Source organism: Quercus lobata, chromosome 6, assembly GCF_001633185.2.
Source record: "Quercus lobata isolate SW786 chromosome 6, ValleyOak3.0 Primary Assembly, whole genome shotgun sequence".
Taxonomy (NCBI): Eukaryota; Viridiplantae; Streptophyta; class Magnoliopsida; order Fagales; family Fagaceae; genus Quercus; species Quercus lobata.
Genome location: NC_044909.1, coordinates 53,165,921 through 53,183,735, shown reverse-complemented (window position 1 = coordinate 53,183,735; position 17,815 = coordinate 53,165,921). Strand labels below are relative to the sequence as shown.

Genomic DNA, 17,815 nt, shown 5'->3' with positions numbered 1-17,815 from the left:
ACCATTTGCATTTATATACCTATGTGTGCAACAATTATGATTTATTACACAAGTAAGAACCTATGGTATAATTGCAAGAGCTGCATGACCATGTTTTAGGAGTATTCATTGTTTTCTAATCTGTTTAATGTTAAGTCTATTAATGAACTCAATGGTAGGAAAGTGTAAGTGGTAGTTAGGATACTCAAGCAATTTGTTGAAAGTATTAGCAATTAGGTAAAATTAATGTACAATTATTTTTATGATATTGCCAATAAGTGGATTCAAAGTCAATTGCATTACAGATGCATGGTAGAATATACTTTTATAATAGGGAGGACTAGTAGTGCGTTTTCAGGACGAAGCCAGAACTTTGAGTTAGGGGGCGGTTTTACTGTTAGCTGTTTGCAGTGATTTCAACCTCTAATTCTGCTACTTAGCTGCAAAGTTTTTTTTTTTTTTTTTGTAGGTAAGAACAAAATTATTTTTGTTTAGAATTTTTTTAAAGGGCAAGGTTATTTATTTTGGATAAAATTAGTTAATTGAGTTTAATTTTGTTTTTAGTTTTATTGGTAATTTTTGTTGTTGAGCTATTTTTTTTTTTTTGCTTGTATATTTTATTTTAGATTTTAGATCTATAAATTTTTTTATGGTCACTAAAATTAGGAAAATACTAGGACTACAAGTTTTTTTATTATAAATTATTAATGTAATAAGTGGTTACTGGTAAGTTAAAAATTTATGTAAATGGTGTGCCCATATGCGAACCAATAAGAATTTGCTACTGTAAGGACACGATTCGTAACGAACCGTAGCAGTGTTGGGTTCGCGCGTAAAAAGACCCAAACAATATCATTTGTAGAGCGTGGGTTTGGAAGGCTAGGCCTTAGTCACCTGGTGGTGGGTTTTTCGTGGTGGTCATACGTGGTTAAGTTTTCTTCACCCCTGGAACCTTTCTCCTGGAGGTGGGCTGGGAGGCTCTGGTTTTTGGCCATTTTTCCCAGCCACGTGCTTGGTGCACCTACCTTTTTATTATATAGTCCGTCTTGGTTGATCCTGGCCCTCCACTTGTAGGTCAGGCAGGAGCTTATTTCTGTATCCATCCCATCAACCGTCCTGTCTTACTTTCTATTAGTTGCGAAGATCGAAGTTTACACCGTCCAAACGTCTTTTCTCATTAATCAGCTCTGGGTATTGGCAGGTGCATTTACTGAAGAGGGGACGCACTTTCCTTGGTCCAATTTTACACCCTGCTTCCCTGTGGGCCCCATTCCGTTCATATCCCCTTGAGGGGGCTGTTTGGGGATTGCCTCCACCATGATGTTGGTCTTCCCATTGAAGCTCTGGAATGCCGAGGACATGGTAGTTTCTCAGCCGTTCCCCTTGCTACCCCGACCATTGATCATTCGTCCTCGGTAAGAGACCTCCTCGGCACAGGCCCTGGGCCCAGATAGAGTTTGGGCCGGATTGCAGACCTCTCGGACCCACAATAGCCCCTCAAAATCCTGCTATCCATCTCCTCGGACGAATAGAAGGGTTTTGATGACATCAGAGATCTGTCAATGCCTATCAATCCTTGTCATCTATCGATTCCCGAGGTTTTTCACCTGCCCAAGGCACGTTCCTAGAGCCGTTGGAAGGTGAAACGTGGCCTCATTAAATACGGGCGGCTTTATGCTTCCCACGTTCTACGGTATGATAGAAATCGAACGGTGGTGATCTTCTGGTCTTTTTGGGCGGGAAAAGGCGTGCAGTTACCGTAGAAAGTATAAAAGATTTTTTGGAGATGGATCCGTCTCTTCAGTTCTGTACTTAAGAGTTTTTGTGCGTATATCCTGGGTTCATCTGAACTTCCGCCCAAATTCAATTCTATCTCCAGCACATAAAACCTATCCGAAGCGTAATTCTTCTTTTATGTAAGTTCCCTACCTCCATTAACTCGTGCTTTTTTTTTCTGAGTTTATTTCTCTTTGGCTCCCTTTCTTTCCCGTCGCGGGTTAGGTTTGTTTTAGCAAATGACAAAGACAACTAAATTGAGATTGAGGAAGTTAGTTGATACTGAAGAGGCGATGAATAAGTTCATCGTTGATTATAGGATTCCCCCCAACGTAAGTCTGGAGCACTGTAAGATGGGGGAATGGCACTATAAGAGGGGAACGGGCGCGGTAGTAATTCCCGTCCTCGCCTTTGTTGAGGGAGGCATGAGAATCCCTATGGGGCCAGTGACGAGGGGTTATCTCAGACATTTCCGTCTAACCCCCACTCAATGTGCCGGCAACGTTTTTAGGATTCTGGGGTGCGTGGATGCTTTGAATGAGAAGATGGGGTTAAGACTGACCCATCATGACGTGAACTGATGCTATAACCTCCAAAAATTGAAAGGGAAAACCTACTACATGAGGTCGAGGGACGAAAGGGTTCGGTTGATCCAGTGTCTCCCTGACTCCAACAAGGGACTGAACAAGGATTTCCTTATCGTCTCTGGGGAATGGCACGATGGCGATCCATGCCCCGTAGTAGAAGGAGAACCAGGTGGGGTACTGGGAATGGAAGGGATAACCCTTTACGCCATTCTAATCTAACGTTGTTCGATAGCTAACTATACATATATGTTTGTTGTTTTTTTTTTTTTTGGTAGATGAACACGCCTACACACGGCATTTTCACTTAGTCAATCGGGCGGACTTGGAAACCGTTTTACAAGCGGCGGTTTTTGTGAATGACAGAGATGGCCAAGTCCGAGCAGCTCACAAAATACTAGGGTACCCTCTTGTTCAGAAGTCGTTTGGGGACGCAAGGCACGTGATTAGTGCCCGCCATCCTTGGCTTCCCAAAATTACCGTAGTTGAGACGGGATTTTTAATCTCCCAGGAGCCAGCTGTCCCCGAGAACATCCCACAGGTGGGTCCCTCCTCGTCTCACCCAGTAGCAGAGGACGAAGACGAGCCAGATCAGCCCGAGGAAGGTTTTGGGGTATTTGACCTAGTCTGTCAATCCGAGGACCCTCCTGGTGACATAGGTGACCCAGCCTTGTCCGAGGCGGAATTGTCGTCAATAGGCACTTCTTCTCAAGCCGAGATGGGAGTCAAGAGAATACCCTTGACCCCTCTTCTACAACTCCTCGAGGGCCAACCAGGGAAGGATACACAGGAAACACCACAACCCGATGCTCCTCCTCCACCACCTCGGCCCCTTACAATCCAAACCAGGTCATCCTCCACCAAGTCTCAGCCACAATCCACCCGCCCCGAACTTCCCACTTCCTCCCAACCAGCTCGGCCTCCTCGACCTGAAGGTGTTGATTCCAAGAGAAATAGGAGCCCCAAGGGCAAGGACATTGTGGACGAGGGAAAATCCCAACCTCCTAAGGAGAAGGATGAGACTCCGCGCACAAAACAACTGAAGGTCGGACCCCAAGGCAAGGGCAAAGGAACTGAAGTTCAAACTTCTCAAGGCAAGGGAAAGGGAATTGATTCCCAGTCCCTACCGAGTGCCTGGCTTCCTGCCCCAATGCTTCACGGGGGTCCATTATTGGAGACGGCCTCTTTGAGGGACCTTGGAGACGGCGAGGGTGGCTACGTGGCGGATGCATTAGGGAGAATCATGTTACTCCCTAATGACATGGATGAGCTGAGGAGAATGAGGATGCAGGAGGTTTTTCTCAGTACTAAGAGATACTTGGGCATGGTAAGATTTCTTAAAACCTAACACTTTATTAACTCTTGTCACCGGTTTGTTACTCACTACACGCTCATCTTTCTTGACAGGCTCTCCAGGCAACCTATAGGATGGAGGAAGAAGTGCATGACAGGAGTAAGGCGGCCGAGAACGAACGCAAGAAGCGTATAACGGCCTCAAAGACTCTCGAAGCTTCTGAAAATGAACTTGCCAAAGTCAAGGATGACTTAACAATAACTACCCGCGAGAGGGATAACGTTTCGGCGGGCCTTGCTAATGCCCAAAAACAAGCCAAGGACCAAACAAAGCGCGCACTTGAAGCCGAGGACCAGTTACGAATAGCCAAAGACCTGATCGAGGATTTAAACAAGCAGCTGGCCGCGGCTGTACATGAAAAGGGAGTGGCAGAATATGCCTGAGATGAAGCCCAAAGGGCAAAGCAGGAGGCTGAGTTTGCCAAGAATGAGGCAGAGGCTGCCAAGAATACGGCCGAAGATGACGGTTACAACATGGGAGTCGCCCGAGACCCAGGCCACCCTTAAGGCGCAGATTCCTGGAGTGTGTAGGTTTTATTGCTCCCAGGTTTGGGAAGAAGCATTGAAGCAAGCTGGGGTGGATGCTTCATCTGATTTGTGGAAGGCGGAGAGCATATTCTACCCGGCGGCCATTCGTGAGGCCACTTCTACCAACTCCGCGGCTACGTGTGATCAACCCGAGGAAGAGATCACCCCATCGGAGGACTTACAGGCCAGCGGTTCCTCTAGCAAGGCGCCCAAAGAAGGAGAACTTCAGGATGTGATAATGATATCTCAGCATACGGGTCCTGAGGCACCTAAAGAGGTTACTGAGCCCGTAGTTGGCATTCAGGTGTCTAGTATAGAGGAGCCAGCCACACTTGCACAGCCGCCATAAGCCATTCCCCTTGCTGTGGTCCCTCAGAGTACCAGCGCTGGCCCCGTTCAGCCTTCCCCAGAAGGGACCATCCTCCCGGGCATCGAAGCTGATCCTGTTCCTTCCTCTCAGGACGTGACCGACAAAAAAGCAGAAAAGTAGAGATCTTGGCTAGGCTTTTGTATTCATTTTTATTTTAACGATTAACTTGTTTCCTTTTATTTCAAAAACCTCCTAATTTGTTGATGATTTGCAAGCATTTGAACATGTATATATGAAATCTTGTTTATCCTTTTTCTTTCTGGTTACATCGTTAACTGCCCTCGTTGATACGCAATATTTGTTTATAAATTCAGCGCTGTTTCATTTTATCATGTACGAATGTCTATGCATGCAATACACTTATCATCATGTTCCTCAAACCCTAACTTATTTGCACCCGCAGAGGCTTTAGATTTATTTCTAACCCTCGTTTAATGAAGATATAGGCACCATTTTCGACGTCACGCATAGTAGCTAAGTCTTGCTTAGTGCCCAATTTTCTCATCCAAGTAGTTGGTTTTCCCATAGGCTTGAGTCCGAGGACCATGCAATGCCTTGGTTCTGTCCAAAACCTAGTTTTCCTCATCTAGGTAGTTGGTTTTCCCATAGGCTTGGGTCCAAGGACCATGCAATGCCTTGGTTCTGTCCAAAACCTAGTTTTCCTCATCCAGGTAGTTGGTTTTCCCATAGGCTTGAGTCCGTGGACCATGCAATGCCTTGGTTCTGTCCAAAACCTAGTTTTCCTCATCCAGGTAGTTGGTTTTCTCATAGGCTTGAGTCCGAGGACCATGCAATGCCTTGGTTCTGTCCAAAACCTAGTTTTCCTCATCCAGGTAGTTGGTTTTCCCATAGGCTTGGGTCCGAGGACCATGTAATGCGTTGGTTCTGTCCAAAACCTAGTTTTCCTCATCCAGGTAGTTGGTTTTCCCATAGGCTTGAGTCCGTGGACCATGCAATGCCTTGGTTCTGTCCAAAACCTAGTTTTCCTCATCCAGGTAGTTGGTTTTCTCATAGGCTTGAGTCCGAGGACCATGCAATGCCTTGGTTCTGTCCAAAACCTAGTTTTCCTCATCCAGGTAGTTGGTTTCCCATAGGCTTGGTCCGAGGTGCAATGCCTTGGTTCTGTCCAAAACCTAGTTTTCCTCATCCAGGTAGTTGGTTTCCCCATAGGCTTGGTCCGAGGACCATGCAATGCCTTGGTTCTGTCCAAAACCTAGTTTTCCTCATCCAGGTAGTTGGTTTCCCATAGGCTTGAGTCCGAGGACTATGCAATGCCTTGGTTCTGTCCAAAACCTAGTTTTCCTCATCCAGGTAGTTGGTTTTCCCATAGGCTTGGGTCCGAGGACCATGCAATGCCTTGGTTCTGTCCAAAACCTAGTTTTCCTCATCCAGGTAGTTGGTTTTCCCATAGGCTTGGGTCCGAGGACCATGCAATGCCTTGGTTCTGTCCAAAACCTAGTTTTCCTCATCCAGGTAGTTGGTTTTCCATAGGCTTGGGTCCGAGGACCATGCAATGCCTTGGTTCTGTCCAAAACCTAGTTTTCCTCATCCAGGTAGTTGGTTTTCCCCTAGGCTTGGGTCCGAGGACCATGCAATGTCTTGGTTCTGTCCAAAACCTAGTTTTCCTCATCCAGGTAGTTGGTTTTCCCATAGGCTTGAGTTCGAGGACCATGCAATGCCTTGATTCTGTCCAAAACCTAGTTTTCCTCATCCAGGTAGTTGGTTTTCCCATAGGCTTGAGTCCGAGGACCGTGCAATGCCTTGGTTCTGTCCAAAACCTAGTTTTCCTCATCCAGGTAGTTGGTTTTCCCATAGGCTTGGGTCCGAGGACCATGCAATGCCTTGGTTCTGTCCAAAACCTAGTTTTCCTCATCCAGGTAGTTGGTTTTCCCATAGGCTTGAGTCCGAGGACCATGCAATGCCTTGGTTCTGTCCAAAACCTAGTTTTCCTCATCCAGGTAGTTGGTTTTCCCCTAGGCTTGAGTCCGTGGACCATGCAATGCCTTGGTTCTGTCCAAAACCTAGTTTTCCTCATCCAGGTAGTTGGTTTTCCCATAGGCTTGAGTCCGTGGACCATGCAATGTCTTGATTCTGTCCAAAACCTAGTTTTCCTCATCCAGGTAGTCGGTTTTCCCATAGGCTTGAGTCCGTGGACCATGCAATGCCTTGGTTCTGTCCAAAACCTAGTTTTCCTTTGGCGTTGGAACTTGGCTTTAGGGGAGTTAGCTCCTCGGCCAAGCCCCTAGAATTATCCGCGCGATTAACGCTACCAAGCGTAGCCCCTAGTCAAGAAGCATAGCCCCTAGCGGAACTTTACTCTAAAACTCTATAGCCAATTGTCAGAAATGACAAGGGAACTCTCTCGACCCACCGCCTATGCCAACACACAAGCCTTTCCCACAGACGGCGCCAATTGTAAGGGCACGATTCGTAACAAACCGTAGCAGTGTTGGGTTCGCGCGTAAAAAGGTCCAAACAATATCATTTGTAGAGCGTGAGTTTGGAAGGCTAGGCCTTAGTCACCTGGTGGTGGGTTTTTCGTAGTGGTCATGCGTGATTAAGTTTTCTTCACCCCTGGAACCTTTCTCCTGGAGGTGGGCTGGGAGGCTCTGGTTTTTGGCCATTTTTCCTAGCCACCTGCTTGGTGCACCTACCTTTTTATTATATAGTCCGTCTTGGTTGATCCTGGCCCTCCACTTGTAGGTCAGGCAGGAGCTTATTTCTGTATTCATCCCATCAACTGTCTCGTCTTACTTTCTATTAGTTGCGAAGATCGAAGTTTACACCGTCCAAATGTCTTTTCTCATTAATCAGCTCTGGGTATTGGCATGTGCATTTACTGAAGAGGGGACGCACTTTCCTTGGTCCAATTTCACACCCTGCTTCCCTGTGGGCCCCATTCCGTTCATATCCCCTTGAGGGGGCTGTTTGGGGATTGCCTCCACCATGATGTTGGTCTTCCCATTGAAGTTCTGGAATGCCGAGGACAGGGTAGTTTCTCAGCCGTTCCCCTTGCTACCCCGGCTATTGATCATTCGTCCTCGGCAAGAGACCTCCTCGGCACGGGCCCTGGGCCCAGATAGAGTTTGGGCCGGATTGCAGACCTCTCGGACCCACAGCTACCAAAAAGGTTTGTAAAAATGTTATAAAAAAGTTTGTGAGTATAGCATTACTCTTAAAAGAATCAATGATATTATTAAAGGGAAATAAAATGTAATTTTATAGAATAAAATTGCTAAAATTAATATACACATATATAATAATATTTTTAAAAAAAAATTAGGGGGGGCTATTGCCCCCAGTCCAAGGGTAGTTCCACCCCTGTGCGTTTTGATAGTTCATTAGAGTAATCGAAGTAATAGTTTAGAATGAAAAAAAAAAAAAAGTAATTTGCCCTCTATTAATCAAAAGGCAAAAAAAAGAAAAAAAGAAAAAAAAAGTACTAGAATGGGCTAAGAACCTTGTATTTTAAGTGATATGGTCCGTTTAGTAATGTTATTCTAGTAATGTTGTTTATATTTTTTGAAAATACGTGTAGGTAGAAAAGTGTGTAAAAATATGTGTAATATTATTTAAACACAAAAAACTGTTATTTGTCATAGGCTTTGTAGCTGAATTGGCACATTCTCATATACAAAGTGCTTGGAGGTCTAGGCGGAAAAGAGATCGAACTGCGGAATTAACAGCACGTTGTAATTATCTCTAAACAAAAGAAACTGTTATTTAAGTTCATGTAGCAAAGGATTCTTAAAAAAAAAAGAAAAAAAAAAGAAAGAAAAGGTGCAGGTACTAAACACTATCATATTTTTAGGGTTTTTAACCAAGACGTCAATAGACACAGTGTCTATATTCATCCCCCATCCTAAGCATGGAAGTATTAAAAAATAAAAAAAAGAAAAGAAAAGGAGATTTTGGAGACAAATAGCAAAACCGTTAAGACAAAAAAATTGTTAAAGACAAGCCAGCAAAGGTGAGGGGTTTGGTTTGGAGATCCTAAAATTGCAGCTTGGGAAGAAGCTTAGAATCTTCTTCCAAAGCTGCCTTATTGTCGCTGTTCTCTTCTCTCATGATTATGATTTCGACCACGCCACCTTCTCCTCTACTCCCTCATCATCTTGACCAATATTTCTCACACCCTCTCTAATTTGATTTCAGTTTCCAGATGAAGAAACACCACTTTATTCTTATTCCTACCTTAATATTCTGCATATTATTATTCACAATCTCGATGTCTTCAAGCGTAATAGACGACTTGTTGTTGAGCTCCGAAAGCTCGGAGTTGTCGCTTTGGGATCCTCACGGGGATGATGGCTTGACTCGAAGCCCGACCCGATCTCTCCTGTCTATCTCACCGTGAGTTCTTTTTTTTTTTTTTTCCTTCATATTTTGTCTTTTAATTATATTCACAACTCAGAACTCCATCTAATTTTTGAAATAGAGTTTTATGGAACATGGTTTGGACTAGGTTTTTCTCTTACTATATGTTGAATTAATTTGTTCAATTATAATGCAAACTTTGTATTTCATGCACCTTGTATATGCTTTACATTGATAAATTACCACTTGATCCCAAAAGCGTTAGCTGTTAGGAAAGGGTTTATTTATTCATTTAACCATTATTTTAACTTTTAAAATGGGAGGCAGATCGGTGACAGAGTTTGAATTGAGGACTATCTGATTTGATATCATGATAAATTATCGATTGTCCTAAATGTTTAAGTTGTTAGGAAAGGGTGAATTTACTCGAATAACCATTATTCTAATAGGGGGTAGGGTTTGGATCACATTCTTGAAACACGTGATGCAAATACAAATTTAGCTTTGTAGATACAAATCTTTTTGTGGGATAATGACTATCCAAACTCTGCTACTTTGCTTTACATTTGATTTTTCCATTTTCCATGGGAACAGTAAACATAGTACTGCACTGATTGCTGGCTTGGATGGGACAGTCCATTTGGTGGAGAGTAATTCTAAGAGAGTTATCTGGTCATTTGAGTCTGGAACACCAATTTACACTTCATATCAAGCTGCTTCTGGGCAAGATAATGACAAAGAAAATGCATCTGACCCAAGTGGCAGGTTCTTCATAGATTGTGGAGATGACTGGGATTTGTATATGCACAGTGAGCACTTTGGTAAAACGGTATGGTGTCTTGTCTGTGTTTCTTATATCAATGCTTTTTTTTTTTTTTTTTTTTTTAAAGGTGAAGGTCTACTATTATTGGTCTGTAGCTAAAGCTTCTGCTTCTTAAACTGTTTATGAACTTAGTCACATCTGTTTGCCAATCTTCTCTAGTGTTTTACTTTCCTCAACGTTCATTTATCTATTGGTGTATTGCATATTTCTCTTATAACATGTGGGAAGGCATCAATCATCCTTGGAGCTCTTCAAATAAGATTGTTGTATTAGCGTTTTGTGTGAGGAGATGTGGACAATCAATATCTGTCCATATAAGTGGATCCTCTCTCCAGTTAAGACTCCACCTTTCCTTGAGTCATTGACTATTGCCCTTATATTCCAAACTCTGATGGGTCCTAAGGCCAAACTCTGATGCGTTCTTAAGAGACATTATAGATCTTTTCTTATGGTCTGAAGGAAGCAAAAGAGAGACAAATTATGAAGACCAGGTTGTCAAAATGGGTTGAATTGATAAGTTGACTCTCCCACCCCCTCTCTTTGTTGCATGGCTTGAATTGGATTACCTTTAAAATTTCGGGACTGTGCACAACAACAAAATACTTAGTTGTATTTGAATGCTATTAGATAACCACTTTGCTGAATCTCACAAATATATACACATGCACATATATTGGCCTGGTTATTTGGTTCTCTAAGAGAAAAGTGCTGCAAATTAGAATAGGGAAATAGAAATTTATCTATTCTTTGTAATTTGGGAGAGAAAGCTCTTTGGGTGCATATGGGGTTTGTGTTTTTTTGAGAGTGCCTATATACTACCTTTGTAATCTCCATATTTGTTACTAAAATTGTCTCCTTGTTGCTGCTCATGGATGTAGGCCAAAGGCCGAACCGCATAAATCCTTGGTGTTCTCATGTGTGATTATGTTTTTATTTATTTATTTATTTCTATTTTTCTTAGTTCCATTTATTTGTTTTGGAGATCTTTCTCAAGCCCGTAATAGTTTTCACAATCAATCTTGTTTGGGAAGGCTTTCTATGGCCTTTTCACACAACTCCCTTTTCCTCCATTTGGAGCTACTCACATATCAAAATAGGGAAAAGAAAGGTTTAATTGGAGAAGTGCTTTCATATTAAGATGATAGAACTTTGCTTATTCTTTTTTCTTTTTTTTCCTATTTTTTGCATAGGTAGAGAGAGAGAGAGAGAGAGAGAGAGAGAGAGAGAGGGGGGGGGGGATGGGGTTCAAACTACAGACATAGGAAACCACAAAGGTGCCATTACTGCTAGGCTATCTCTTGAACCCTGGAACTTGTGTTATTCTTTTGTTAAATTTTTCTTTTTTTGGGAAATAATATGGGCTTTCTATTTATCTCAATGCCATGGTGACTTCTTGGCACCTAAGGGATTTCTTGGCTCTTCTTTGTGACTTAACATCTGTAGTTGCTAGACATTGATAGCCACTACAAACTGTCATATACGTAGGTATCATTTTTCTTCTTATCAATTAATGAATCTGGACATTGCCTAAAAGATGTCCTTGTTATGAATTCAGTATTATGCTACCAGGCTTATCCTGTGTGTGTGTGTGTAACTGTGTAAGTGGAGTGATGAGGAGATCAAGGCAGGGTCACCTGACTTGAGATCTGAAGAGCGAAATGATCAAAGTGAACTGTTAACTAGCTAACAAGAGGGCATAGTGTAAGCATAGTGAGCTGGTGCACAAGCAAGAGAGGTAGAAGCTCTTTTCTATAGATTTTGAAGTTCATCAGTTTGGGAACACAGGACAGTGAATCCAACAAAGCTTAATGTGCTTTCAAATCAAATTGTCAAGGAAGCAGGAAGGCGCTAGACAGCTACAGGTGCAAGATAATTCGAGAGTAAAAGAGAAGTCTTCAATACTTAGTAGGGTACTTTCTATCCTTCCCTTTATTTGGTCAGGGTAAAGGTAGAACTCTGCAACTTGTTAGGAGTAGGGGCTTTCTTCAATCCTACTACTATTTGATTTAACATGAATATTTAGGGCTTTTGCTGCTGGCCCAGAGCAAGACATGCTGCTTTAATGACTAACCAGTCAGAAGGATTTGAACTATTTCTGAACCGGCCTTCGAGATGAAAGAAACAAAAGCAAACAACATGAGTATGCTACTTCCTAAGAGAATGCATTCTAATGGTTTGCCAGATGCAAATATGTAGGTGCCCTTTTAGCTGCTCCTCTGATTGTAAAAGGACAAAAGACTAACCAGAAACAGAAAAGAATACAGGTCGTGTCTTTGTTCGGAGGCCAAATAGAGCCTGGTGATGTCCTGTCTTTCGATGAGTTGGAAAATTTGGCATGTACTGTCTCATCAGAAGCATTAATATATATTAGTTGTGTGTTCCTACTGTATCCATGATTAGCTCTTTTTTTAAATTTGTATATGCCTTATTATTGATTCAATGTTGCTGTTGCAGAAACTTTCAATGTCTATTGATGAATTTGTCAAAAATACACCATACATATCAGAGGATGGAGCTGTTACACTTGGATCTAAGAAAACAACTGTGTTTGAGGTTGATCTTAGGACTGGAAAGCTGATCCGGGCTTATGCATTTGATTCTCCATCAACGTTGCAGAGTGTTTCATATAATAAAGCATCCAATAAGGAGTTGGTAAAGTCTGGTCCGAAGAACCTAAATGTTGTTGATTTGCGACTGTACATCACAAGGACAGATTATTTGCTGACGTCCTCTGTTCCAAATTCAGAAAAAACTTCATGGAATATGACAATTGCAGAAGTTGGGGCTTCTTTGCTTTGTCTAGACGCTTCCAGTGGGGCTCCTATGAATTTGCCTGATAAGCTTGTTTCTGAAATTGGCATTGATTTTGCTATTCCATTGTCATGTCACACAAAAGGCTCTATTTTTCGCCATCGAAATCATATTTTGCTTGAATCATCCGGGCCTGAAATACTCACAAGGGTGCCTCCTGAAGATTTGATGCTCCCAGTGCCTCCATCAGGTCTGATTATTGCTTCAAAGTCTGCGGTTGATAAATTTGTAAATGTTCATCACGAAGATATTATGCACCCAGCCCCTACTGCGGACTCCTTGTTGCCTCTGCAACCTAAAACAGACTTTCATCACAATGATGATAGTGAAGCAATGCTTCCTTTGCCTCCCATGAAGATTGATGATACAGGGATATTTGATATGATTAGCATAAGGATTTCTCCTAATCATCTGTTAAGCATGTTTTTTGAATGGTCACCTGCATTTCCTCTTATTTTGTTCATGATTGGCCTTGTTGTGGGCTTGATTGTTAAAGGTTATACTCTGGCAGTTAAAGAACAAGCTTTCTTGAATCAGCAGCCCAGTAATTCTGGCTCAAAAACTGCATCTTCCAAGAGGAAGAAAATTCAAAAATCAGGAAAGAATGGCAGTGTCGAAAAAAAGGATAAGCATGTATCATCTGAAAATGGAGATGCATATGTACATACTGATGGTGATAACCAAATGTCGTTGCACCTTAATAAACTTGTAGATGGTGGCACTGATGGGCGTAGGATAGGTAAACTATTTGTATCAAACACCGAAATTGCTAAGGGAAGCAATGGTACCATTGTCCTTGAGGGAATCTATGAAGGTCGACCAGTTGCTGTGAAACGTCTTGTCCAGGCTCATAATGATGTGGCTTTTAAAGAAATTCAGAATCTCATTGCATCTGACCAGCATCCAAACATTGTTCGATGGTATGGAGTGGAGTATGATCAAGATTTTGTCTATCTCTCTCTAGAGCGTTGTACTTGCAGCTTGGATGATTTGATCCAAATTTACTCAGATTGTTCACAGAACCAAGTGTTCAACAAGAACAAAGCAGCAAGAGCTATGATTGAGTATAAAGCTCGCTTGGAGTCAGTGAAGAATATTTTTCCAGATCTTAATTTGTGGAAAGCAAATGGCCATCCATCACCTCTGTCATTAAAGCTGATGAGGTTGGTTAGCAGTCTTACTGACACAAAAATGTTTTATACTAAGAGATTTTTATCAGTTCTTGTTATAAATGAGACTGTTTATTATTTTTATACAATAATATTCATTGATTTATCCAAAGAAAGGAGAAAGAAAGATGAAAATGGTCCTTCCTCATCATCACTATAAAGCCTTTTTGTGTGTGCGCGTGTGCTTTTTTTTTTTGGGAAAGGGAAAGGGGGGGGTGTGGTGTGGAGGCGAGGTCCTGTCTCTAGCTTGACATAACAAGCAAGTGATCTTTCTGATGATTAGCAAGTATGACCACATAATGTGTAGACCCTGTAACAACCATTGGAGCCCTTCAATAACTGGCCATAACTCGTTAGTCAGGAATGTTTTGGAAATTGTCTTGTTTTGTGTTTTAATTACGCCATTTTGTTTCTCACAACTTCTTAAATGAGTCTGATTCATTTTATATGCAGGAGCAGTTTTGAGGATTTTCTAAATAATGTGTTTCCAATTGATTACTGATATTTGTAACAGTGGTATTTTATAGAAGATCCATCCTAGAGGTTGGGTTGTTGTCATTAATGCTATGAGGGACAAGGGATAGTGCCACACTCGTGATTTCAATATACATCTTCAGAAGATGTTCTGATAGAACCTTGAAAATTTTCCTTGGACCTATAGGTCTTCTGAACTGCCCATAAGTTCACTGAGTACATGGATGAACTGCATACTGTATATTTAATTTCAATGCTCTAATATGGCTCTATGTGCATGTCAAGACCCATGTGAACACAAGTGGAGGCTAAATGCTCGTCCAGTTTTCATGTTAAGTAGGCATTTTTCATGTAATATTATTCATATTTGATCTGCATCTTTCTGACCCTCTAGCTTGTATTTGTAACAGAGATGTGGTTTCTGGGCTTGTGCATTTGCATGAATTGGGGATAATTCATCGGGACTTAAAGCCTCAAAATGTGTTGATAATCAAGGAAAGATCTTTATGTGCAAAGCTTTCAGACATGGGCATTAGCAAGCGCCTTGTTGGGGATATGTCTTCTTTGGGTCATCATGCTACTGGCAAGTGCACTCACCTATTTTATTATGTGAACTGTTTGCACCCTTCATCTACTTACCAAATGCAATGCTAATGGCAGCTATCATGTAATAAATTTTCTTGATATGTCCTTTTTCTAACCATCCTGTTGGTTGATATTTTTCCTCTGGTCCATTAAGGCCTAAAATTTAAATCCAAGCTGTGAAAATTGCTATTGAAGTGGGTGCTCTGGAGCAGTATATCACTGACTCCCTTAATATGCATTGTGTATTACTATATCCTAGTTATCAATCTGTAAAATCTGTACAATTGTTAATTTGTTTAGCTTGGTATTGAATGACTTATTGCAGGTTGTGGCAGTTCTGGTTGGCAAGCACCAGAACAGCTTCATCATGGACGCCAAACACGCTCTGTAGATTTGTTTAGTTTAGGCTGTCTCCTTTTTTTCTGCATCACTGGAGGTCGACATCCATTTGGTGATAGTCTTGAACGTGATATTAATATTGTGAAGAACCAAATGGACCTCTTTTTAGTGGAACATATCCCTGAAGCTGTGCATCTTATTTCTCGTTTATTGAACCCTGACCCTGAATTGAGGTATTACTTTCCTTCAAAACAGGCTCCTGCCTGGCAATATATTTTTTTGATAGGCAATAATGCTTTTCTACCATAAAATGGATTTTCAGCCTGCTATTTCTTAAATCATTTTTAACCATTCTAGCTGTTGAAGTTTTTTTCTTCTATGACAAGTGATTGTCCCCGAGGTAAAAGTATACCATTTGACTGAACCTACTGGTCATTTGGTAAGGCAGTACTTGGATGCCCCATCCAAAAAGAAGAATTCATTTTGTTTCCGATAGCATCTCGTTTATAGATTGAAGTATTGACTATTGACACATCATGATTGGGCTTGATCTCTAGTCAACCTTGTATAGGTTTACTGGCAGGAGGGTGGTCTGACCATGGATTGTTTTCTTTGAACTGATATTTTAAAAATATATATTTAAATGATGTTCTTGCATGGCAATTTAGGAGTTGCCAGAGTTGATTTTATACTACTGAAAAATAGTTCTTGTCTTGAATGAACATAGAACATAATGAATCAATTTGTAGTTGACTCTACTATGCATTAATTGGTACATAATATATAGTGATCATACACTCTCATTTAAGCTTGCCAAACTTTTAGTTATAAATGCTTCCTTTTGTAATATATTCATTGACGAACTTCCTCTGATTTGCTCTCAGGCCAAAGGCAATGGAGGTGTTGCACCATCCTCTATTCTGGACTTCTGAAATGAGATTGTCATTTCTTCGGGACACTAGTGACAGAGTAGAGTTGGAAGATAGGGAGACTAATTCTGATCTCTTGAAAGTGTTAGAAAGTACCGGACCAGTGGCTTTGGGTGGGAAATGGGATGAAAAGATGGAGCCTGCATTTATCAATAACATTGGCCGTTACAGGCGTTATAAATTTGACAGTGTTCGAGACTTACTGCGTGTCATGCGAAACAAGTTGAACCATTATAGGGAACTTCCCAAAGAAATTCAGGTATTTTTCTTGGGCTAGGAGAAGTGAAAGGTTTCGTGGATGCATGAGTAGCAACTGTTTCATTGAACTAAGCTGCTTTACTAATAGCTTATTTTGATATGATCTGATCCAAATATAAAATGGATTGGAAAATTCAAGCCTGACCCTTTGAGATAACCATCGACCTAAATCTAAAACCATATACGTGTATGGTTGTGCATAAAAAGGTCGTCACAAGGCTCCTGTTTCTGGGGTCTAGAAGAGGTAGTTAGCAGATAGTTTGGAGAGGCTAATTCTTAAACTTAAACCTGCAACACATTTGTTGAGTGGGGGTTGATTCTCATGTATTATGGAACAAAATGGTAGGATAAATAAAGGTCAACCTGAATTTGGTCTGTTTATGAGTAAACTTGTATAGGTCAACTTGAGCCGGAATCTTCTCCTTGAATGGATCAAGAGGCTAACTACTCTTCTAGGAAGGATTGGGGGGGTTTGATAGTCCTCTTTGAAACTGCAGTTGTTAGGCTGTTTGGCCTCACTAAGAAACATTTTAGACAGATTTATAATTATACTAACTTTCAAACAGTTAGTAATAAATTGTAAGAGTAGTTTTCATTGTGATCTTGATGTAATCTTTTAGTATGTAACCCTGCTTCCCTAGAGGAGATCCATATCTCTAATTGTTTTTGTTGGTGACCTTGTTGACCCTTCCATGTGTGATAGAAAACATCCTTGAAGCATTTTTTTTTTTTTGGGGGTGGGGTGGAGGGATAAATTATTTTTATCAAAAGTAAATAAATTATATCATACTCTATTGGCATTGGTAATGATTAGATACCTATAGGCCTTTTTATTATTATTATTTTTTAATACAAGATAACTTTTTTGCTCTAGTCTAATCCAAGGGTGCGCAGTGGTCCTAAAGGCCATTTAATCTAGTTTGTTTAGGATTTGTTTTTTATGTACATATAGTTGATGTTCACTTTCAATTTTGGTGGCTATTTCAGGAGCTTGTAGGACCAGTACCTGAGGGGTATGATCGCTACTTTACAAGTCGATTCCCAAGACTCTTCATTGAAGTATACAAGGTTGTTTGCAGAGACTGTATGGAAGAGGAATCCTTTCAAAAGTATTTCAAAAGCAATGTTGATTAGCTTTTTATGCTCTTTCTAATTGCTTAGCTACTATCTATGGCTTTTGTTGTATATATTATCCACTTTCCGTTAACTATCATACGCAGGTCGTTGACAATTGTTAACGTAACTGTAATATAATAATGTATAAATGTATCATCAATTAATTTTATTAAATGTTTTACTTACCAATAAAAAGAAAAAAGAAGTGTTGCTGCTATAGGCCTAAAAATCAAGTGACTACAGACAAATGGATGGCTCGTTATGTCATTAAAGTTCTTTTTTGAGTTATTAAAGCCAGAGTGGAGGGAAAAAAACGGTGGGGAGGAACAAAATAACAGAGAAATATGTGTTTAGTATTCAATATTAATTAAAGTTTATCTTGAATTCAAGTTTGATGAATTTAT

The 17,815-nt window shown here is 41.0% G+C and overlaps 1 protein-coding gene across 3 annotated transcripts; it reads left to right on the top strand.

Moving 5' to 3' along the window:
* Window positions 1-8,453: 8,453 nt before the first annotated feature.
* Window positions 8,454-17,585, top strand: LOC115994507 (serine/threonine-protein kinase/endoribonuclease IRE1a). 3 transcript variants are annotated; one of them, XM_031118679.1, is made up of 7 exons: window positions 8,454-8,943; window positions 9,502-9,736; window positions 12,185-13,704; window positions 14,595-14,767; window positions 15,095-15,341; window positions 15,993-16,296; window positions 17,283-17,585. In XM_031118679.1, the coding sequence occupies exons 1-7, from the start codon at window positions 8,753-8,755 to the stop codon at window positions 17,427-17,429; spliced, it is 2,817 nt and encodes a 938-aa protein (XP_030974539.1). In that variant the 5' UTR covers window positions 8,454-8,752; the 3' UTR covers window positions 17,430-17,585. The 3 variants fall into 3 exon arrangements, with proteins under 3 accessions (XP_030974539.1, XP_030974541.1, XP_030974540.1); XM_031118681.1 differs by lacking the exons at window positions 8,454-8,943; window positions 9,502-9,736 and adding exons at window positions 10,970-11,640; window positions 11,754-12,067; XM_031118680.1 differs by lacking the exons at window positions 8,454-8,943; window positions 9,502-9,736 and adding an exon at window positions 10,970-12,067.
* The last annotated feature ends 230 nt before the right edge of the window (window positions 17,586-17,815 follow it).